The following is a 23,919-nucleotide window of genomic DNA, read 5'->3' on the forward strand; positions in this document are numbered from 1 at the left end:
CAATGCGATCAGCCGCACGGGATCGTAAGGCACATTATGCCCGCGGTCCGGGCATAATAGGGCTTGCAGCATTTTGTTCCGACCGGACCGCAGACCCCGGTGCCTTGCGATCACGTGCGGCCGATCGCATTGCGGCCGCAGGGTGTGGCTACGGTGCCATTCACTTCAATGGACCGCCACGCCCCCTCCTGCCCCACAACATAGTGAACCGGCCGCAATGCGATGCAGTGCGCTCTGGCCAGAACGCACTCCATCTGGTGTGAATGAGGCCTAAAGCTCAAGAGAGTGGAGAAACCAAAAGGGATGAAAAAGACTAAGCAGTCTGTCCCTTTGCTTTTTTCCCCCGATAAGAAAGATGGGTGCTCTTGCCACCAGCAGCAACCTTGATGAAGTTGTAAAGCACTGGTCCAAAGAGGTGCCAAACAGGTGCCAGATAGCCAATAGGTAGCATCTATGTCACCAGGAAGCAATATGGATACTATAGACTGGACCCTTCCACCAGAAACCTAGGACCCATCCTGTCACCTGACTGACGTTTTAAGTAATTGGGACTTTTAGTTGTATTTGGCTTTAAATAATAAAAATTATAGATTATGTATCGGTTTGGGGGGGGTTATGGCGTGAGAGGGAGGATTTTTTATCTTCCTTTGAAATGAGCTTTAACATACAACCATGAACCCGACAAAAATGTAAACTGAATATTATATATAATTTGTATAAGATCATATCACTGGAGCACATTAAAGTTTATCTTATATCAGATTTGTAATATCATCACACTGCAGGCAAGTTTATTTTCATGACCTGGTTCTATGACCTGATTTTCCCTCTAAGACAACTTTTATGAAAGCAATTCTAAGTATTGCAGGCGCAGACAGTAACAGTCAATGAGCAATGCTGGTCATTTAGTGCCACCTACAGGATATGTTTGTAATTACACATTGATAAACCTTACCTCCTTACACTTAAAGTGACATTAAAGTCAATTTTTTTCCCTCCCCCCAATGTTAATGAAAGCACTTACCTTAAATGATGTTTCCTAATCCGATCTTCTTCTTCTTTCTTGTCCTTTTCATCTGTCCCTCCAGCGGTGACTCCTCTGAGCTTGCTGGCACTTCCTGTCCCACGGTGTCTGCATGCGGGTTCACGCGTCCATAGACTTACCTTGTGTCTCTCCTCGTGTCCCGGCTGAAAACCTGAACTGCACATGGGCCCGCCCCAAGATGCTTTGCGGCCGCCCCGAACAAGTTTCGGATTTTCGGACGGTAGCGCACGGCAAAGACAGGGGTACGTTTAAGCCGCTTTTAAAGCGTTTTTTTTAAAAACTTTTTGCATATATCTACTGCTTGCTAGCAGTAGATCTATACAAAAAAAACAGAGGCTTTAAAGTGACATTAAACCCTCAGATTTTTTAACATAAAATAGTGTAATGTGCGCCTTACTGTAATCCATGGTTACATAGTATTTGAGGTTGAATAAAGACATTAGTCCATCAAGTCCAAGGGATGTTTCCCTTCTCTTTGCTGCTCTTCCTTTTAAATCTGTATCAGTTCTCATGCTGGGCAGAACTTCTGTTTTGCAGCAGACTGCCTTGTTTCAGGAATGGATACACGGTGTCTGTGTATAGGTTTGTAACCTGAGCCAGCACTACAGGAAGAGGCCCTGAGCTGCAAAGGGAAGTTCTCCCCCAGCATGAGAAGACATGAGGATTTAAAAGGAAGAGCAGTAAAGAGAAGGGAAACTACCATGGATTACAGTAAGGCACACATTACACTATTGTGTTATGTTAAAAAATCTGAGGGTTTAATGTCAGTTTAAATATCCTTTAACTCCTCTGCAACAGATTGGCATATACAGATAGAACAACACGGCAAATGTAAAGGGAAATCAATAGCTGCTGAATGTAAAGGGCCAATGAAGATAAACTAAAGAGCAGTTTAGGTTTGTAATAATATTCATGGGGACGTATATGAATGTTTGAGGACATCAACATAAGAGAAGGCACGTAAAGGCCTGCTCACACCAGATGCCTTGGGGCTTTGCTGGTCTTCTCCAGAACAGACCCAAAGACCCATCTATTTGTCTTATGCTAAATGCCCTCGGTTCACACAGCGTTGTGGTGGTGTGCACTGAAAAAAGCACTGCATGCAGTGCATTCATTGATTTTCAGTTCTTTTAATAATGGAGGGGCAGCATCAAATGTGGGCATTATCTAGGACGGACTACCTGTATATAGGAACACCCATTCCCCCAGGCTGGCACCCACCCATCAAGGCATTTTGATATTTGCATAACTCCTCCAAAAAGCTAACCCACTACACAGCAGTACTGAACAGGGTGCTGTGATGTTTTCAGTAAGCAATGTGCAGCACCCTGCCGACCTGAAGGTCCTAGAAAAAGTTGTTTAGCTTCAAAATCTATTTCGAAGTGGATTTGTCAGGTTGTCATTCAAGCTTATGAGTTGTGGGATAAGGTTCCTCCGTTTCCTGTTTCTGCTCATTCTACTAGGACATTTAGTACTTCTTGGAATTTCAAAATCCACCTGTAAAATCCTTTTCTCAAAGTAAATTGAGGGACACAGCTCTGAAGAATTACGTAGGGTTATGCTGCTGCCTCCAGGAGAAATGGACCCTAGGCAAAAAAATTAAAAGTCTGCCACTTTAAGGACATAACCCCTCCCACCTCTCGCCTGCCAGTTGTAGCAAATAGTATGAAAGGAAATGAGGGGAGGGATCCGTGTTCCTCAATGGACTACGAGAAAAGGATTCTATGTTAAAAACTAGGGATGTACCGATACTGATACAAGCATCGGTACCGACAGAGGGCATTTTGACAAGTACTTGACAAGTACCTAACATGAATAGCTTAAATCATGATCCATAGTACATAACATGTAGTTGTACTATGGATCATTTAAAGTCCTGTCCCTTTAATAAAAAAAAAAAAAAGGATTGGTAATTGGTTTCGGCAAGTACATGAGGGGCAGTAGTTGTACTTGGTCCTGAAAAAGTGGTATCGGGACATCCCTAGTAAAAACAAAATCCTATCTGCCCTATCATCGATTGAAGGACCCAGCTCAGAAGAATTCTGAGACATAGGGCCAGTCAAAAGCAGACCAAAACAGAGGGGCTGGCACCATAAAAACTAGAAGAACCAGCTCAAATACTCAAAAAGCTGCCTGAAGAACTGTTCTGCCAAAACTAGCATCAGAAGAGGCAGAAACATCAACTTTATAGAACTGTAAAGTGTGAACAGAAGACCAAGAGACTGAAGAGCAGGGCCACAAACTGGTAGTGCAGAGGGTCCAATGGCAAAGTAAAGCAATCACTAATGCATTTGAAAGATGGGGACATCTTTGATCTCTAAGCATCTCGGAGGTCCACAGAAGCTAGATGGTCTCCTTGGTGAAGGGATGCGAGATTAAAGATTTGGAAGATTCCATGCAGCATTTTCGCACTCAAATGAAGACATTCAGACGTTTGAACAGCCACAATGCGGCAAATGCCCCGTTTATGCTTGGGAGCTTGTTGGCATAACACCCCTGGAACCATCCTGCCAAAGGAAATGGAACACCATGATCCAGAAGAAGTGAGAAGGCTCAATGGAGACCTGTGCGGTGACACAGAAAGGTTGGGGGTGAGAAACCGAGGAGAAAGCAGAGAGCAAAAGTCCTGTTTGTAGTGTCCGAGGTACAAGCTGTCCAAGCATTCGCAAAGGGTAACAAACGCATGCCCACTCTATAAAGTAAGGATGCACCTTTATGCAGAGAAAGACTTCTCTACAGATTTGGCAGACTGGGAACATCACCTGAGGGAAGACAGGGAGCCACCTTGGGTGGGGGGGAGAAAAAGAATCAATGTTAGGCCTAGTTCACACCAGATGCAGTGCGTAACTTTATAGAACTTGTAAAAGTGTGAACAGAAGACCAAGTTGCGGCCTTGAAATTTGAGTAACAGAAGCTTGATTTTGAAACACCCAAGAAGTACTAAGGCCTCATTCACACAGGGTAGAGTGGAGCCGTACAGATCCGTGCGGGTGTCTGTGTTCGGACGCACACAGGATCCATACTGTCTGCGTGCTAGTATGGACAACCGCACCCACACGGATGTACAGCTTGGGTGAGCATACAACAGCATACAGCCGTGTCCTCCCATAGAGAAGAGCAGGCTGCTGCGTACAATCACCACGCAGCACCTGTCCTTCCCGGGAACGGCCCGATACGCGCCAGTGCACGCTGCACGGATCTGTACGGCCCCAGTACCCTGTGTGAATGAGGCCTAATTGTCCTAGTAGAATGAGCAGAAAAAAACGGAGGAAACCTTGTCCTTTTGAAGAACCAAATAGGGTTCTCCACAAAACAAAGCAGACAACTCGCACACCCTTCTCGCTGAGATAATGGATAGTGGAAAAGCAACCTTATTTTTTTTAAAACAGACAAAAAAAGTCTCTGGTTAAAAAGGAGGTTTTTGTAGAACAGAAAAAAACAAGTTCAAATCCCACGGAGGAAGAGGAGACCTAACAGGACGAGCCATACAAACTGCCTAAAAACAAAAAGTACGAATCAAGGAATTAGAAGCAAAAGGGCGTTGAAAAAGGACTGACAAGGCAGATTTCTGACCCTCTGTGATACTTAGAGCTAAACGTTGATCTACCCCAAGTTGAAGGAAAGACAAAATTCCCCAAGTTGAAGGAAAGACAAAATTCGCCATATAGAAGAACCATGTGGGGAAAAACCCAAAAGGACTCGCACCAACAAAAATAAAGACATAGATTAGCGTTTACTGATCCCATTAAGCTACTAAGGCATCCACCACATCCACCATTGGATCCCTTGCTCTGGACACAAATCTGTCCACCCTCTGATGAGAAGCCAGAAGATCCACATCCGCCGTTCCCATGCAGTGAAAAAGTTGGATTAACACCTCTGGATGGAGAGACCATTCACCCGAATCCAGAGTTTGTCTGCTGAGGAAGCCCCCCTGCCAGTTTTCTACTCCTGGAATGTGCACCGCTGAAAATCGCTGGAACCTGAAGTTCCGCCCAATCCAACATCGAATGTACTTCAGTCACCACCGACACACTCCTGGTGCCTCCCTGGTGATTGATGTATGCCATTAACGCAACATTGTCTGACTGAATCCGAATCAAACACCCAGAAAGACGACGGGTCCAGCGAAGCAATGCCAGGCAAAGTGCCCTCAAGTCCAGCGCATAGATCAGAGGCTTGGATTCCGCCAGAAACCAACAACCCTACACAGACAGATGGTCCAAAAGACCGCCTCATTCCACAAGACTGGTTTCCGTTGTGACAATCTTCAAGTTATGGGAAGAAACAACTTTCCCATTGTCAATGCAGGGGATGTCAACCACCACGACAGAAACACCCTGGTCGGGGCACTCAATCTGAACATCTTGTACAGCGATAGAGGAGACTTGTCCCACGCTGTAGGAATGTTCCTCGAAGGTTGACACCATCAATCCCAGTATTCTCATGTAGGTTCTCAGAAGGAACGGCAACGGGATCTAACTTGATCCCCCAACTTCAATATTTTGTTCTGAGGAAGGAACATTTTTGCTTGAAGGGTATCCAATAGAAGACCCAAATACTCAACCTCCCTGGCGGTCTGATTATTTCCTTTTTTTTTAATCATTTATTTTTTTTTTAATCCCGCCAGTTCCGCCCCCTTGCGACGCGGACGCTCGCAAGGGACGGAACCCGAAAGACAGATACCGGCATCGGCCAGAGGACACTGCGCGGCTCGAGGGGCAAGGTAAGTAACGCTAAACTGTAATCCTGAGTGTGGCTCGGGGTTACCGCTTATGGTACTGAAAATTAACCCCGAGCCATACTCGGGAATACCGCTAAGGAGGTTAAGCGATGTCAGGGAACTAGGAATGACTTCTCGATGGAATACACATTAATGGGTACTCCACTTGGGAAGTCAGAAATGGAAAAGGATCTGGGTGTCATAGTAGACCACATATTTAACAATATCATACAAAGCCAGGCTGCTGCAAACAAAGCGAGCAGAGTACTGACTTGTATTAAAAGGGGAATGTACGCGAGAGAAATCTATAATTTTACCACTTTATAGATCGCTGGTTCGACCTCATCTGGAGTACGCGGTCCAGTTCTGGTCACCAGTACTAAGAAAAGATGTCCTTGAGTTGGAAAAAGTCCAGCGAAGGGCAACCAAACTAATTAAGGGGAAGGGGGACCAAAGCTATGAGACAAGGTTACTAAATTTAAACATGTTCGCGCTGGAAGTGAGGAGATTAAGGGGGGATGTGATTTTGATGTACAAGATGTTCAATAGTAATAGCAACATCAGCAATAAACTTTTTACGGTAACCTCCATAACAAAAGACAAGAGGCCACCACCTAAAATTGGGGCGTAGGGGCTTCTTCTCAGTTAGAGCGGTTAGGGTTTGGAACTCGCTGCAGCAAACAGTGATTTCAGCTGAGAGTGTTGAATCATTCAAAAAACATTTGCATGATCTCCTCAGAGACCGTAACATACAGGGGTACAGGTACTCTTATCACAAAAGGACTCATACACACGCATACACATGCAGAACCACATGCATACACGCAATAGATTAAAAACTTGATGGACCTGTGTCTTTATTCAACTTCAAATACTATGTTATTGTGTTTAGAATCCACACAGAGTCCTCTAATGTCCAGCAGCACTGTCTAGACATTGAGCTCCAAAGTAGGAAGAGACTGTCCTTGAAGTAAAGGTTGACTAAGTATCCGATTATCAGAATGGCCTTGCAACAAAAACATCTCAGAACCAGAGCAGGAATTTGTGTAAAAAACCTTGGAGCTGAACACAACCCAAAGGGAAGAGCTACAAATTAAATATGAAGGTCGCCTACCACACAACAAAGGAAATGCTAATGAGCTGGAAATACAGGAATGTGTAGGAATGCATCCTTTATGTCTACAGAAACTAACATTCTTGTCCAAGAGACACAAAAATTAACCAAATGGATTCAATCCAGAAATTGTGAATATGTACAGATTCGGGCGAAGTCTTCGGTTGGGTTAAGGAACCGTAAACAGGTTTGAGTAAAAGCCTTAAAAACATTCTGTCAAAGGGGAAAAATAACTCTCTGTCAAAAGAATGGGAATAATTACACCAGGATCCAACAGACCTTGAACTGTGCACAAAAGATTTGTCCGACGCTGCCGAGGTACGGGAAGCTGGAACGCAAAATATCTAGGAGGAGGAAGATGAAAATATATTCTGAAATTTGAGTTTCCTGCATCTCCACAAATTCCATCAAATGTCCCCCCACCAGTTATAGAAAAGGACCTTCATGCTAAAGTGGACTTTTTAACTGCCAGGGACATCTAGAGGGTCCAAAGCTTTGGAAGTGCAAGACATCTTGAAACTGGGAACTAGAGAAACGTATAAAAGACGGAAAAGAAGGAGCAGGCTTATGACGCTGATCCCTATTTTTCCACATCTGAGGTGCTCACTTATACCTCCAGCAGCTTTTTTAGTAATCTAATCTAAGGTAGGTTCACAAAGACGACCTCTCATGTAGAGCAAACACGAAAGTTCCTTTTTGCATTGGGGTTCCGCCGACCAGCACTTAAACCAGATAGCTCTGCGTAACTGAATGGAAGAGACAGACAAATGAGGGAAAAAAAGACAACAAGCATCAAGAAACGCATCACATATGAAATGAGCAGTTATCTGATCCTCACAATGAATAAAATGTGGATCAACTCCAGCAGTCGCCTGTTTTGTCCAAGTAGCCAAGATGATAGAAATGCACTACACCACTCTGAGGAAACAAAAAAAAAACAAAAAAAACGGGCTGCACATGCATAGTAGATAAAAAAACACAAGTGTGTAATCAAATACAAGTCCCAGCCTCATAAAGAGACAGCTGGAAATGTACATAGAATCAGTCAAACTTCACATAAAAAGGCATTTAGCCAAATAGGATCTGAAAGCACACAGCCCAAGTGAAATAAAAAAGGAGGAAAAACCGTGAAAATGATAAACATTAGGATTTTTTTTAAACGTTTTTATTTACTCACAACTGCATGGCCCAGATCCCGACATAACAACAGGAATCCCCAGTTTACACACTTCTGACCGTTAAATAATGAAAACAGGAAAAACGGGACTACCGCAGGATGAAGTACTGAGAAAGGACCTGCTCCATGACCAGCCCAGCACATAGCACAAGTACAGAGACCAGAAAGGACCTGCTTCATGACCAGCACAGCACGTAGCACAAGTACGGACACCAGAAATGACCTGCTTCATGACCAGCACAGCACGTAGCACAAGTACGGACACCAGAAATGACCTGCTTCATGACCAGCACAGCACGTAGTACGGAGACCAGAAAGGACCTGCTTCATGACCAGCGCAGCACGTAGCACAAGTACGGAGACCAAAAGGACCTGCTTCACAACCAGCGCAGCACATAGCACAAGTACGGAGACCAGAAAGGACCTACTTCATGACCAGCGCAGCACGTAGCACAAGTACGGAGACCAGAAAAGGACCTGCTTCATGACCAGTGCAGCACGTAGCATAAGTACGGAGACCAGAAAAGGACCTGCTTCATGACCAGTGCAGCACGTAGCATAAGTACGGAGACCAGAAATGACCTGCTTCATGACCAGCGCAGCACGTAGCACAAGTAGGGAGACCAGAAAGGACCTGCTTCACGACCAGCGCAGCACATAGCACAAGTACGGAGACCAGAAAAGGACCTGCTTCATGACCAGCGTGGCACAAGTACGAGGGACCAGAAAGGACCTGCTTCATGACCAGCGCAGCACGTAGCACAAGTAGGGAGACCAGAAAGGACCTGCTTCACGACCAGCGCAGCACATAGCACAAGTACGGAGACCAGAAAAGGACCTGCTTCATGACCAGTGCAGCACGTAGCATAAGTACGGAGACCAGAAATGACCTGCTTCATGACAGGCGCAGCACGTAGCACAAGTACGAGGGACCAGAAAGGACCTGCTTCATGACCAGTGCAGCACGTAGCATAAGTACAGAGACCAGAAAGGACCTGCTTCATGACAACTACAGAAACTTCCAGGATTTACCTGATCCGGAATGTATCTCTGTTTTGTCAGCTAGCTAAAGAGACTTCCAGGATTTAATAATATCCGGTATGAACCATCAAGCAGCCCTCTTTGAAGAAACAAAATAAACTAAAATAATAAAGCAGAAGAGAAGCAGACATCCATTCCTCCGAGGACGCTAAGCGAAACAGGCAGGTGTCAGGTGGGAGGGGTTATGTCCTTAAAGTGGCAGGCTTTACATTTTTTGGCCTATTGTTCATTTCACCCGGAGGCAGCAGCATAACCCTGTGTCCCAGAATTCTTCAGAGCCGTATCCCTCAATGGACAATAGAGAAAAGTACATTTAATTTATTCTAAAATATTAAAAGCTGAAATCTAGGAAGATATAAATTACACAAATGCAGTGTAAAGGTGCCCATACACCTGCCGATTATCGTACGATAATCGGCGGGTGTATGGAAGGCGTGCGACCGTGTCTACTGTATGGTCGCATGTCTTTTGTCTTTTGTCTTACGAGCAGGCTCGAAAACCCGCCGTGAATCGTATGATTGTCGGCGGGTTTGTGGCCTGCTCGTAAGACAAATGCCGCAAGGGCCCGTTCAGCATTGCAGTCATCGGAAGCCCTCCCCGATCGCAAGTACGATCTGCCTGTCCAAGATGGGCAGATCGTACGTTTTTTTAACTACCTTACAACCCTCGCAAGACAAAAGTCTTGCGAGGGTTGTAAGGTGTATGGGCACCTTAAGTACCCGAATATGATTTGGTATCAGCCTCTTGCAATCATCTGTACAGCAGAGGTCAGACTGGAAGAGGCAGTCTGGGGGAGGCAATCAGGAGTGTTGAATGCAAATGTGCTGACAAGGAAAATGCTGAGCACAGGAGGGAAGAGCGTAGTGATGATCTCATCAGTCTGTCACTTCAGCAGGCTGGAGGTAGAGACAGGACACCGCTGCATTCCTTAAAGTCCAACTGAAGCTCCAGTTTAAATTGGCTAAACACATTCCGAGTGCTTCAAAACAAAATTAGGGGGAATTTATCAAAACTAGAGCAGAGAAAATCTGGAGCAGCTGTGCATGGCAACCAATCAGCTTCTCTCTTCACTTTGTTCAGTTAAGATTTGAAAATGTAAGATAGAAGCCGATTGGTTGCCATGCACAGCTGCTCCAGTCTTGATAAATCCCTTCATTGTATTTGATGTCTTACCATCTATTTTTTTTTCTTCAAAAGCAGCCACAAAGTGGAAAAGCCAGCGCGCTTCCAGCATGCTGCACAGAGGGATGTTTGTTCTACGTGTGGAAGCAGTAATCTCTCTCCAGAGGTCCAACACACCAGCCACAGCTCACCAATTAGCATGGAGCTTGAGCTCTGTGGACTTACTAGGCGGTGTGTTGGACCTCTACAGGGAGACCACTGCTTCCCTACAGAGAGCAAGGGTCCTTCTCCACAGCATGGTGGCAGGGGACAGGCTTTTCTACCCAGTTTGTGGCTGCTTAAAAGCAAACTGTAAAATTGCTTGTTTTAAAAGCACCTGGAAAGTATTTAGCCGAATTAAACTTAAAGGAGAACTATGGGGTGACTGAAAATCACTCATCCTCATAGTTCGAGCCGACGTGTGACAATGAAACTGTCACATGTCGGCTCAATAGATCGGGAAGTGAGCAAACGCATACCGTCGCTCGCTCACTTCTCGATCATGTCCCTGCAGAGAGCCGCAACTGTCAATCATTCCTTCACGAAGTGATTCCCCCTCTCCGATCCTCCAGCGCTGACTGGAGGAATAGACGGGGAGGGGGCGTGTACAGCTGCCTCTGGATAGGCAGAGCCAGCTGTCAATCAGCCAGCTGGGTGGATCTCGACAGCATTGTCGGGCTCTGTCCCGGCTGTGGCGGCCTCAGTATACCGCGGAGCTGTAGCTGTCCTCCCGTGACCCTTAAGAGAACTATGGGGAAAAACACTGACCCCATAGTTCTCTTTTAATCATATCGAAGCATAAAAATGGAATATATTGAGGTTTACTTAAAATGTAGCGGTTCCATTAATTTTCATTTTTACATTTTCATTTTTTTGGAGTAGGACCAGAGCCACCCTTGGACAGCAGCATTGTCCCCCCGTGGCTCGAAGGATGGTGTTAGATGCACTAAAAGATTTAAATAGACTTGACTAACAGATGAAATCTGAACTCCAAATAACACGTTTTCAGCATTTATAGTAACAGTTCTTTTTTACCTTTTGTGCTAAATGTTTTACATAAATTTTTGATATAGATTTTTTGTTTGTTCATGTTTTTGATATAGATTGTTTGTTATATGTGCAATTTTAATATATTTAATAAATATTTTCTACGATAAAACACTTTTTGTGTGCTCAAATTTTGAAACAATGGTGGCATCCCCTTTCGGGGAAAAATTCTGTTTTTGTTAGTGTATACAACAGGGGACCCCCCCATTGTAATTAAACTAAAGCTTTATTGATTAATAATATACGTTCCAAACCTTCCCACCCCGCATTATTATATGTTTTACATAAATTTATTATAACTGACCACTGTAAGCATCCCTGTCAGTAACGGTTTGTCATAACCCTCTATCTGACCACTTCTGCTGGACAGCTTGGCCTGTTGTAAGAAGTTGAAAAATAACAGACCTGCTGGTTAGATTACCGGGAGAAAATAAAGAGAAAAGGCCTAAAAAAAAAAAAAAAGAGAGAAACCTAATGCAGCCACCACATTTAAAGTGACGCTAAACTCCGTAGTTACATCTTAAAAATACATTCAAGTACCTTAACTATTAACAAAAATGTATCTTATTTGTTATCACTCGGCTGTAGATCCTCCAATCATCTCTGAATTGGTGCCGACACTGTCCTTCCTTCTGGAGGGGGGCTACTTGTGTTCCCCATGGTCCCTGTGTGTGTTGTAAAGGAGTCACCGCTCCTGTGATGGACTGCAATCTCAATACAAATTAGTAAACTAAACATGAGATTGTAGTCCATCCGGGGAGTGAACTTAGAGCGGTGACTACTTTACACAGGGACCATGGGGAACAAAAGTAGCCCCCCTCCAGAAGGAAGGACAGTGTCAGCACCAATTCAGAGATGATTGGAGGATTTGATACACAAATAAGATACATTTTTGGTACTTGAATGTATTTTTAAGATTTACCTCCTGAGTTTAGGGTCACTTTATAGATTGGTAAAATATAATATATGAAATGTTTTCCTTTTGGGTGTAGAAACATTTTACGGTTCAGTTGGGCTTCAACTGAAAGTGTCATCCACCTGGCTATGCTGTGTGGTAGAGCTGTGTAAATCTCAGAACTGCATGGTATTTATTCACATGGAATTCAGCTTAAACACTGCCAGAGCCAACTCACCGTATGATCCAGGCTCGGTCTGTTGATAGGAGAAGTGATTGATTAGCTCCTTCTCTGAGACGTGGCTGATGAAGACCTTCAGCAGACAGCTAATTATGAAGAGGGCATTGTGGGTCTGCCAGAGGAAGAGCTGACTGCAAGAAAAAAAAAAAAAAATCCAATTGATAACAATGTACTGCACCACAGATTCCTGAGGACATACACTTTAAGTGTCACTATACCGGGTACACCACTGCACGTTGTGGTTCCTCCCGACAACCTCTACGTCACTAAGGCCTTGTTCACACCAAGCGCGGAGCAGATCCGGACCAGAGCAGGTGCAGACCGGATCAAAACTGCGTCCAATGTATTCCTATGGTATTTTGACCTCCAGTTCACATCGCAGCGTGCGGATCCAGACCAGATGCAGACCGGATGAAAAAAATGCGGCAAGCCCTATTTTACCTGCTCTGGTCTGGAACGCATTAAAAACGCATCTAAAACGCAAAAACGCATTAAAAATGCATGCTAGTCCCTGAAAGCCCATGATAAACTTTAAAAAAAAAGAAAATAATTTTTTTTAACCAAAACCGGCCCTCAACGATTCAAAAACGCATCCAAAACGCGTCTAAAACGCGGCACAACCCACTACACTGCAGGTGCAGAAACCTGACCGGATCTGGTCTGCATTTGGTGTGAACAAGGCCTAAAGAACAAAATTAGTGATACTGGGGTTGGTAGGAGGAATCTGTGACAAAATACAATGGGGGGAATTCATCGAAACTGGAGCAGCTGTGCACGGCAACCAATCAGCTTCTCTCTTCAGTTTGTTCAGCTATGAATTGAAAATGAAAGAGAGAAGCTGATTGGTTGCCATGCACAGCTGCTCCAGATTTTATCTGCTCCAGTTTTGATACATCCCCCTCATTGTTCTCGGAGGACAGATTAAGCTTTCATTTGATAGCAGATTTGGATACAGAGATTTTTGTTTCTACGTTTTAATTAGAGACAGTAAAGAAAAAAAAAATGAAAAAACAATTTCACATAATTGTTCCCAATGTAACTTTTGCATAATTTGCGCAGCCCCAATATCTACCCCAAAATATAACCCACAAAGTCTTTAGAATGAAAGGATAGCTGATCAGTACAATGTATTTATTTCTGCACTGTATCGGAATGGTGAAGCTCATACTGAAGGCTCTCATATTAGTTTGGAAGAGATTAATTCCCATTTCAAATACAATGTGACGTCCGCTGGGGGAAAAAAACGAATCACATAAATTGTTGTTAGCATAACATTAGCGTAACATCAAGCCGGGCTGGTAAGTATACAGAATAGTACCATGGCAACATTTTCACAGGTCTGCAATCGCTAAAAAATTGCCATTGAATGGGTTTACATGAGTATTTGACACAGTGAATGCAAATGTAATTCAGACCATCAGTTGTACATTTGTGGGACCCGGGGATTCATCTGGAGGGAAAGTTTTAATGTTTTTTTATATATACAGCATACGCATACATGTACACTGAGTGGCCAGATCATTATGACCACCCCATCAGTAATTCGTTGGGCCGCCTCGTGACTCCACGAGATGTTGAAAGGTGATGCGAGGAATCTGACACGGCACTGTTGCCCTTCTGTTGTCTTGTACCAGTCTTGCCCCTCCCCCGTTCTGCCCTAACATTGACTAGTCGCTGACGGCCACAATTCTAGGGAGATTTATCAAAACTGGAGCAGAGAAAATCTGGAGCAGTTACCCACGGCAACCAATCAGCTTTTCTCTTTCATTTTCAAATCTTAACTGATCAAACTGAAGAGAGAAGCTGATTGGTTGCCATGCACTACTGCTCCAGATTATGTCTGCTCCAGTTTTGATAAATTCCCCCAATTGTGTTTACATTCCCTGGTATAGAGCAGTCTGTTGTAGGATTGAAAGCTCCGGACCTGCACCTTGGCTTATTGCTGGACGGTGACGTCACTGACACCCGGCACTTCCAGCAAACAAGTTGACTTGGACCGAAACGCGGTTTTGAAATGGCGCTGGGACTAAAAGCTGCTGCCCCAGCCCTGTTTAAGTGGTACTGTTGATATGCCAGAAATCCACTTCCTGTTTGAGCTGGCTCTGCTGCACTAAAATCACAAATAGTGTTGTCAGTCCTGTGCATTTCTCCCCTTCTGGACTACAGAACACCCCCTTAGGTTCTGAATATGAAGGAAGGGGGGGTCTGTAGTACAGCCGGGGAAAACACATGCAGGGCTGACAACACCGCTCGCAAATTTCTGGCAGATCAACGTGTATGATTTCTGTACTGGCAGAATTTTTTCCCAAACACGAAGAAATGTATTGCAGAGATGTACTGAATGTGTGTCCTCTTTATTTTACTCCACATACCCTTCAAGGAGGAACTCCGGGCACAAATGTTATTAACCCTTGCAGTGGGGCTACCCCGGCACTGCTTATTCTTGCCTAGGATCAAAAAACATACAAAAGTTATACTCACCCGATCCTCGGAGCCGGCAGTGCTCCCTCCAGCCTCTCTCTGTTGCAGCGATGGTATGTCCCTTGGTGTCCTCACGTCCTATACACTGTATTGGATGTGATTACTCACAGGACCTAAGACCACTGCATCAGAGGGGGAGAGACACTCCATGGACCGGACTAAGAACAGGGCGGCTCCCAGGATCAGGCGAGTATGACTTTTTTTTTTTGACCCTGGGCAGTTAACGCTTGCAGTGCGGGAGTTCTTCTTTTAGCCCTCATTCACATGAGAAACGGCCGGCCAGTACAGCTCCGTGCGCGGCCGTATCGGGCCGCTCCGTGAAGGACAGGAGCTGCGTGTGATTACATGCAGCAGCCTGTCCTTCTCTATGGGAGTATGCGGCCGTATGCGGCCCTACACGTCCGTACGGGTGCCGGTAACCGTACTCGTACACTGACAGGATGGATGTTGTGGCAACAACATACTATCTGTGCTGGGGAGGCCATGATCACTGTTATGACCCGGTGTCCTGGATCCTCCAGTGCCACATAATAGATGGACACTCCATGGACCGGACTAAGGATCAGGTGAGTATAACTTCTTTATTTTGACCCTAGGCAGTTAAAGGAGAACTATGAGGTGAGTGCTTTCCACTCACCTCATAGTTCTAGCCGACCTGTGACAATGAGACTGTCACAGGTCGGCTGAGTAGATCGGGAGGTGAGCGAACACATACCGGCGTTCGCTCACTTCTCGATCCTGTCATGGCCCTCTGCTGTGACAGGGGAGGGGCCGGATTCCCCCCTCCCCGCTCCTCCAGCGCTGACTGGCGGAACGGACCGGGGAGGGGGCGGGTACAGCTGGCTCTGCCTCTAGATAGGCAAAGCCAGCTTTACCTCACGCAGCTGGGCGGATCCAGACAGAATTGTCGGGATCCGCTCCAGCGTCTCAGTATACCGCGAGTTGTAGCTCGCGGGATACCGAGCTTAGGGTGACGGGAGGACGCTAGTTAGTGTCCTCCTGTTACCCTAAGGAGAACTATGGGGGGAAAGCCCTAACCCCATAGTTCTCCTTTAACCCTTGCAGTGCGGGTGTTCTTCTTTAAACAAGGCATAAAACTCTTCCTTTTTGGATTTGTGGCAACAACGTACTATCTGTGCTAGGAAGGCCATGCCCACTGTTATGACCCTGGGTCCTGGATCCTCCAGTGCCACATAATAGATGGATGATGCGCCAAGTATGAGTCACCCACCAAGAAATGTAACATATACATCATTGCAGGAATCATCATCATCACATTGACCACACGTGCTCTTACTTCTGACATTCTGCAGATATCTTCAGTTCTTTCGTCCGGGATAATAGCACCCTAATTAGAGAGCCGAGGTTTCCTGTTCTTGGATTGTTTTCAACTAGAAAAGAGATAGAAAGAAAAAAAAAAAAGCATGATAACATGTTCCAATAAGAAGCAATTATGTTCCGCCTCTGCGTGTACTCTGTACTTTAATGGGTTTTCCTTCTGGTAATGATCTATAACTATTCAGTTACTAACTGTACCAATAAATAGGCTTTTATCTATGTGCGGGATGCAGTGCCCTGGCGGGGTATCCATGTGCATTCTTTGGGAACATCTTCAAGTAATTAAAAAACTTGGAAAAAAAAAAAAAAGTTTGCACAATTCCAAGCTGAACTCCAGAAATTAATGCATCTCTGTAATTGTTAACACATCAAATGTATTTTAAAAAGTACCTGAATGTGACTCGGTTCTTGCAGCCCCCTGTACAGCAGGGCTGGAGTGTGAGAGGAAGAAGCAGCACGAGGAGCCTATCCATTCATGATAAAAGCGTGCTGATAGAAGGGGAAAGCAGAGTGACAGAGGAGATGAGCTCATCACTGTGCTGCTTCTTCTCTCACTGTCCAGTCAGAGGCTGGGGGCAGGTCAAGTAAAAGCTCGGCTCAGGGTAAGAGGGTACAATGATGAAAACCTTATTTCCTGCAGTGATTGACAGCTGAATGTATACAAAGGGGCTGGGGATGCTGGCTGATATTGTGATGTCTGCCAGCATCCTCCACCCCTTTGTTTACATGCAGCTGAAGATAGAGAATCTGGCAGCTGGTAGCTGTCTGGGGCCAGGGATGACTCACTGGTTGACTCTCATACCCAATGATGTGGCTCAGGGGGCAGAACCTGAAAAGGGAAAAAGAGGGACTAGCTCCCCATCAGGTCCACCTCCCTTGTGAATGACAGCACCAGTGAGCAGATTTCATGGCCAATAGTTAACCTGCTATTGGCTATGGAATCCACCGAATGTCTGCTGTCAATCAACAGCAGAGTGGGACCTGATGGGGAACTAGTCTGTTGTCCTTCCCATCAGCCTCTGCCAGCATCACTAGTGATAAGGACGCTGTTGGCTGTAGGCGGTGCCTATTGGAGAACTCTGAGGGCCTAATTCCCCCATCAAGTTTACTCTGCCTCTGACTGACAGCAGGCGTCCGCCAGATTCTATAGCCAATCTTTCCACTATTTTTCAATGACAGCATCATACCATGCCACCTCATACATGCATAAGGCAGACGTTGCCGTTTTGTGCTGTGAAAATGCTAAATTGTCATTTATATGTACCAATGGCTGTGAGGCGAGGGCCGACCCAAACAACCTACTTTATTCCTATCCAATTAGCAAGTTCCTCCCCAATATAACAGTGGGTAAATCCAAAGGAAATTGTAAAATCAAATGTATGTGGCCAGCAGAAAAAGATACCAATAAAGTAGAAATGTGACAGAGCTTCTAACCCTGTACAAAAGAACAAAGGTAACATTTTGGCTGGCGCTAGCGCAGGAAGTGATGAGAAATCTCCCAAAAGGGGGGAACAGACCGCAACAGAAAACACAATAAAATGAAAAAAAGAAGGTTAGATCCCCTGATGTTTTTAAAGCTGTCCATGCTCTCCTATTCCTGTGACCACATACTCTGTTCATTCATTGTTGTCAGAGATTTAAAAAAAAAAAAGTGAGAATAAATCTCAGAAAAGCAGCCATGGACATCAAGAAGAACCTGTGGAGCGCGCTCGAAAACGAATCCCGCAAACAAAAAAAGTGAATTGTGAAATCACAACACACGTAGAAAAGTGCACAAGGGTGCTTGGCCCTTCTCCGAAAAGAAGGGGCCGACCCCCCAGTGGTGCAAGGCTCCTGACAGGGGCTAGGAATACTTGGTCCACCTACCCGAAGGCCGGAACAGGTGCCACGTGTATTGGTTGGGGGGCTCTCCCGAAGAGACCCCCCCCCCCCCACAGGTGGGAGAAGACAGATGGCCCCATAAGGGTCACAGAATCTCCTCCCCAACATCAGGAATGGGCCCCGAAGGTATCCCGCACCCTTTGCCATCTGTGGGTCAAAATTTAAATAAAAAATGTGCCAATCGTGCAATACATAAATCTAAAGTGCCAGTGCACCACGCTGACAGGCCTTAGGAGCCGGAGTGCAAAAATATTGCCACGGACTAGCCGTAAGGCCTGTCCAAGAGGCGTTGTGTAAAAACTGCTAAGGTGCCGTGTCCATGTGACAGTGAATCAGTGTTGGGGTCCCACACCTAATGTGATTCTCTGGCACACCTGGGACGCCACGCTCAGGGGGCACAGCACCACGGGCTCTGCCGACCCTTCAGCCGTAGGGAGCGCCATCAGAGATTCATCCCTACCACCGGGGACAAACCCGGCGTAATCTACCCAGGAGGGACTGAACCCCATCCGGCGCCCAACAATTACACCGGAGAATGCTAAGCCACCACCCACCTTTCTACATAGGCGACAGTGGCCGTTCTTCACCGGCAACTGATCAGAACAGATACTACACTTGATCTTAGCCACTACTACTAGGTCAGTTCCACCAAGGCCGCCACCTCAGTGCTGTACAGCTTGCCGTCAACTAAAATAACATGCTGGGTGTTGTATTTCTCAGGGATGCTAGTGGAGAGAAAAACCCACCAGAATTCACACATGTTCAGTGGTTAGAATTCTGTCCTGGGTCAAATTCAGGTTTGGTCAGGACACTATCTGCATGGAGCTTGCATGGCTTTCCTCACACACTCCAAAGACACGCTGCTAGGTTAACTGGCTCCTGTATATATTGGCCCTGTATGTATGCATATGAGATAGGGACTTAGATTGTAAGCTCCTTGAGGGCAGGGACTGATGTGAATGTGTAAAGTGCTGCATAAATAAGCGGGGCTATATGAATGCCTGTAATAGATAAATAATGCCACACTGCAGAGGGATTCCGAGTAATGTGGAATACACTATATTTCCAAAAGTATTGGGACGCCGGCCTTTACACGCACATGAAGTTTATTGGCATCCCAGTCTTAGTCCGTAGGGTTCAGTATTGGGTTGGCTCCGCCCTTTACAGCTATAACAGCTTCAACTCTTCTGGGAAGGCGTCCACAAGGTTTAAGGTGTATGGAAATGTTTGACCATTCTTGACAATTTGAAAGGGTGTCCCAATACTTTTGGCAATATAGTGTACATGCAAATACCCCCGGAGCTTTACTCCAACCATATCGAAAGGGTCCGGGAGACTGAAACAAAATCTGCAAGGTATCTAGAAGGAGATATAAGCCACTTGCACCCTCCCAATAGTGAAATATCAGTTCTGAGTGGCATTGGCCTATGATACTGAAATACTTACTTAGTGCCTTGCAGATGTTGATGGTCGCTTCCTCCAACACCTTTGAATCAGCACTGAAAGAAAATGGATACATCAGGTTAGTGATCTAAAACACACAGATTGCATAGATGCCATATAGTGTATAAAAGCTGTTTTTGACCCTGTCACAGCCACGGGAGCATATCCCCTGTGCAGCTCAAATAGAGTGGAGCTCAGTGTTTTGGGATGCACATATAAAATGCTCACTAGAGTTCACTAAAGCGTCTCAAAGAATATATTTTTTACAAAAAGACACTGTCACCTTGGCCAACAGAGGAAGCAACAGTGTCTGCAAAGTGGAAGCCCCCCACCTCCCATTGATACACACCTTGACAGGGCTCCCCCACCATTCCTTCCTCCATCATGGTTGGGGACAATACTAGTGGCATATGGTTAAGGAGCATGTGACCTCCTTCCATGTGACAAATCTCTGGTCTGGTAACCTATCACTAGGTCTTAATGTCCAACCCCAGCCAAGACGTAGGAAGGAGTGGTGGGGGAATACTGGCAAGGTGAATATATGAGGATCTGGGGCATGTTAAGCGCGTTGTTGTAATGGCACCCCCTGCCAAACAAGTGACTGGCTGCGTTTTCAAGGCATGGTGGAAGTCGCTCAACACAGTGGCTGTTCCTATGCGCAGAAGACGCTGTATTGCACTGTAGCAGCTATTGGATGCACTATAAGCATAATATACAAGTGGACACCCCTCCAAATTATTAATACTACAGTTGTGTACAAAGCCATCTCCATATAGACATAGTTTAATGAGTTTGTTGTGTAAAAACTTGTAGGTCCTGCACAGAGCTCTGACCTCAACCCTACGAAACACCTTTGTGATGCTTTGGAACGTGACAAATGCGAGCCAGGTCATCTCGACCGATGTCAGTACCTGACCTCACAAATGCTCTGTTGGCTCAAAGGCCGAAAATTCCCACAGACACACTCCAAAATCCTGTAGAAAGCCCATCATAGGGGGAGGGGCATCTCCATATTAATTCCCATACTTTCAGAATAGGATGGCGCTCTGGTCCATCATTAACTGGTTAAATTAAATGCTAACAGTGACATTTTGCTATGTTAAAAAGGGAAAAATCTAAACGTGTTAAATGGCCATAAGCTGAAGTCTAAATTTTTACCTTTAGGCCTCATTCACACAGCGTAAAGTCGGGCAGTACAGATCCGTGCGGCGTGTACGGCCGTATCGGGCCATTCCCGGGAGGGACAGGTGCTGCGTGTGATTACACGCAGCAGCCTGATCTTCCCTATGGGAGGACGCGAACGTACGCACACTCAAACTGCACATCCGTGTGGGTCCGGGTGTCCATACTCGGACGCAGATCGGATGGATCTTGTCTGCGTCCGAGCTCAGACACCTGGACCCGCACGGATGTGAAGTTTGAGTGTGCGTATGACAGCGTACGGCCGCGTCTTCCCACAGGGAAGAACAGGCTGCTGCGTGTAATCACACGCAGCACCTGTCCCTCCCGGGAATGGCGTGCACGCCACAGAGATCTGTACGGCCCGACTTTACGTTGAGTGAATGAGGCCTTAGTCTGGAATTTAGCAGTGTACTTTGCGGTATGCGAGTGTGCTCAGGCACTCCTGTGTCTACAGCCTCAAAGTATCAGCTGTCTCAGGAGATTTGGAGATGTCACCACTGTGCTCATCACTGTCTCCTTGATGGAGGCACTGACATGAGGAAGCAAAGCCTCGCCTCTACCAAGATGGCCGCCTCCACACAGAGATACTGTAAAGGACAAGGCATGGCAAGTCAGTAATGGGGGAAAAGATGGGCTGCAGGTAGACCACAGGCAATAATGTTTGACTAGTTCTTTGCCTTCTATCTGCCATTTTTTGCTCAGAATCCATATTTCAGTTCCTCTTTAAGGTCAGGTGGGATCAGAAAGAAAGAAGTATCATCATTAATATTATACATTGCAGACACCAGCTCTGGCGTGCAATATCTTCTATGCAGCCTCTCCTCCATTGTGCTTATCATGCAATCTGAGCCCAGCTCATAATCCCCTAGTTTTGGCTCACTCTGTGCATTTCCTTCGGTCCCAGCTCTTCGTTCTTGATCCTCCGAGCTCATTCTCTGCTATGTTTCTTGGAAATCTCAATTTTATCTCTAAGGTGGTCTTCAGTTCTGGCCGAACACTCGCTTTCTAATTGAAACCAAATGTCCATCAGCGTAACAAAGCAAAAGCTACAAGCTGTCACACTTTTGGAACGGGGAACTGTGCCGTGAATTATCATCGGAAATGAAATATAAATCAGGGACAGGAAGCGAGAAATAGAGCTGATGCTTTCACTGGACTGGATGTCCGTGTCTGGAGGTGCCGGGGGAGCCATCACCGGGGCGAAATAACCGTGAAGTTCCAAGCTATGGTAGAACGTATTTGTGGACCTCAAAAACATAAAGCGTGAGAAACTGCCTGGAAACAAACCTGAATTAACAAAAGTGGCTGAAATAGAAACTCTCTACAGTATTTCATGGCTACTTGCTGTTAAAAGACAACTTCATCTGGTTTACAAAAATGCACCCGACGAAAAGCTTTAAATATCCTGCTCATGTCCAACTACCCAGGGGTGTCTACCACTTGGGGTAAAAAGGTCACTTTCCAGCTCTGCACACCTGCAAGGGATCCTGTAGTATTCTCCATGCACACAGTAAGGCGGGATAGGCAACCTTGGCACGCCAGCTGTTCTGCAACTACAAGTTCCATGAGGCATTGCAAGACTCTGACACCCACAACAATGGCTACCAGAGGCATTATGGGATTGTTATTTTCCCCTCAGTGGGAGTGCAAAGGTTGCCTTCTTCTGTAGTAAGGATTCTATAGGAAGCCTAAAGATTCACCTATAGATTATCTGCAGATGTTATATGGTCAGATGGAAAATCTCCCACTGGGCCAAGTTTTAGTATCTTGCTAGTCGGACCCGCTGGCTCTCAAAACACCTGAACAATGCCTGCATCCAATCAGATTGTTTAGGTATTTCGAGATCCAGCGGGGCCGACTAGCAAGATACAGAAGCTTGGCCCAGGAGGAGATTCCTCCATACACACAGTTTAGCGTAGATCATAGGCGTCACTACAGGGGGGCAATTGCCCCCCCCTGTGTTATGCTTTGCCCCCCCGCTAAATTAAGCAGATCCTCCCCGGGCTCACAGCCCAGAAGCATGGACAGCCAGCGGAGGTCTACAGTGGGCGAGAGTGCCTAAGTAGCGGACATGGAGCGGAGTAAGGCCAGAACCAGGTAAGGAGCCCAGTGGGAGGAGAACACCATGCCCCAGCCAGTCACCCCTTTTATGGACTTACTAGGAGTCCTCACTAGTGATGGGCTCGGGCGTGTTCGCAGCTCCACGTACCGAGCCCGCCAGGAAGCTGACAGCGCCACAGCGCCAATCACAGGCACTGAGACATATCCCGATCTCTGCAGCTGCGGACTGGGATAATGTCTCAGTACCTGTCATTGGCGCTGCGGCGCTGTCAGCTTCCTGGCGGGCTCGGCACGTGGAGCTGCGAACACGCCCGAGCCCATCACCAGTCCTCACATCACCCGACCATTCACACTAGTGTTACATGGATGCCAAAAGTGGCAGCCAGGGGCGGGGGTAAGGCGGGGAAAAGGCAGAGCTGGAGGGTGGGCTAAGTTGCTGCACCGTGGGCCTCTGGGTTGTACTTGCCCCCTGGGCTAAAAGTTGCTAGTCAGCCCCTGCTGTATTCCACAACTGCCGGACGCCGAGAGCTGATTAAATTGCGGATGGCATCGGCGCCCGACCGTTGCGGTATGGAGGATTGTGGGCGGCGTTGGACTACATGTCACAACCGCGGGATGCCAATGCCATCCGCAATTAAATCAGCTCATCGGTGCCCAGCGTTTGCAACATGCAATGAAAATTATTAGTGCCCCCCCAGATTTGACTGTTGTATCTTATGTGCCCCCCCTACATATTGTTCCTAGAGTCGCCACTGGCGTAGATGGAGGAATCTGTTGCACTTCTTCCATCTGACCATAGAAAATCTGCAGATAATCTATAGGTGTATGGCCAGTTTTAGACTCTTCTTGCTGCAGGACTGAGGACTCCTTGGTAGAAAAGGGAGATGTTGGGATACTTTAAATATATCAGACAGTTGCTATGCAGAAAAGTGATCCAAATCATTTTTTTTTTCTGCACCAATAACTACAAACAGCAAAAGATGGAGGTCATGTGCTTTGAAATTCCAGTCATATTTTTGCTTTCTATAGGGTGAGGAAGAGTTAAAACTTTCTATTCTTATGTCTGTGACCGCATTGAGGTTTCTCACT

At 46.0% G+C, this 23,919-nt stretch overlaps 1 protein-coding gene across 2 annotated transcripts in view; it reads right to left on the reverse strand.

The window, feature by feature from the left end:
* The window catches only part of DYM (dymeclin), a 300,965-nt gene that overhangs the window by 253,259 nt on the left and 23,787 nt on the right, over positions 1-23,919 (reverse strand). For both annotated transcript variants that reach the window (XM_018555737.1, XM_018555736.1), the window contains exons 3-5: positions 19,591-19,643; positions 16,223-16,316; positions 12,442-12,575 (exon numbers count right to left, since the gene is read on the reverse strand). In XM_018555737.1, coding sequence (XP_018411239.1) covers positions 12,442-12,575; positions 16,223-16,316; positions 19,591-19,643 — 281 coding nt within the window. The remainder of the gene's footprint in view (positions 1-12,441; positions 12,576-16,222; positions 16,317-19,590; positions 19,644-23,919) is intronic.

The sequence above is a fragment of the Nanorana parkeri genome, unplaced genomic scaffold (genome assembly GCF_000935625.1).
Source record: "Nanorana parkeri isolate BGI_ZX_2015 unplaced genomic scaffold, ASM93562v1 scaffold210, whole genome shotgun sequence".
Lineage (NCBI taxonomy): Eukaryota > Metazoa > Chordata > Amphibia > Anura > Dicroglossidae > Nanorana > Nanorana parkeri.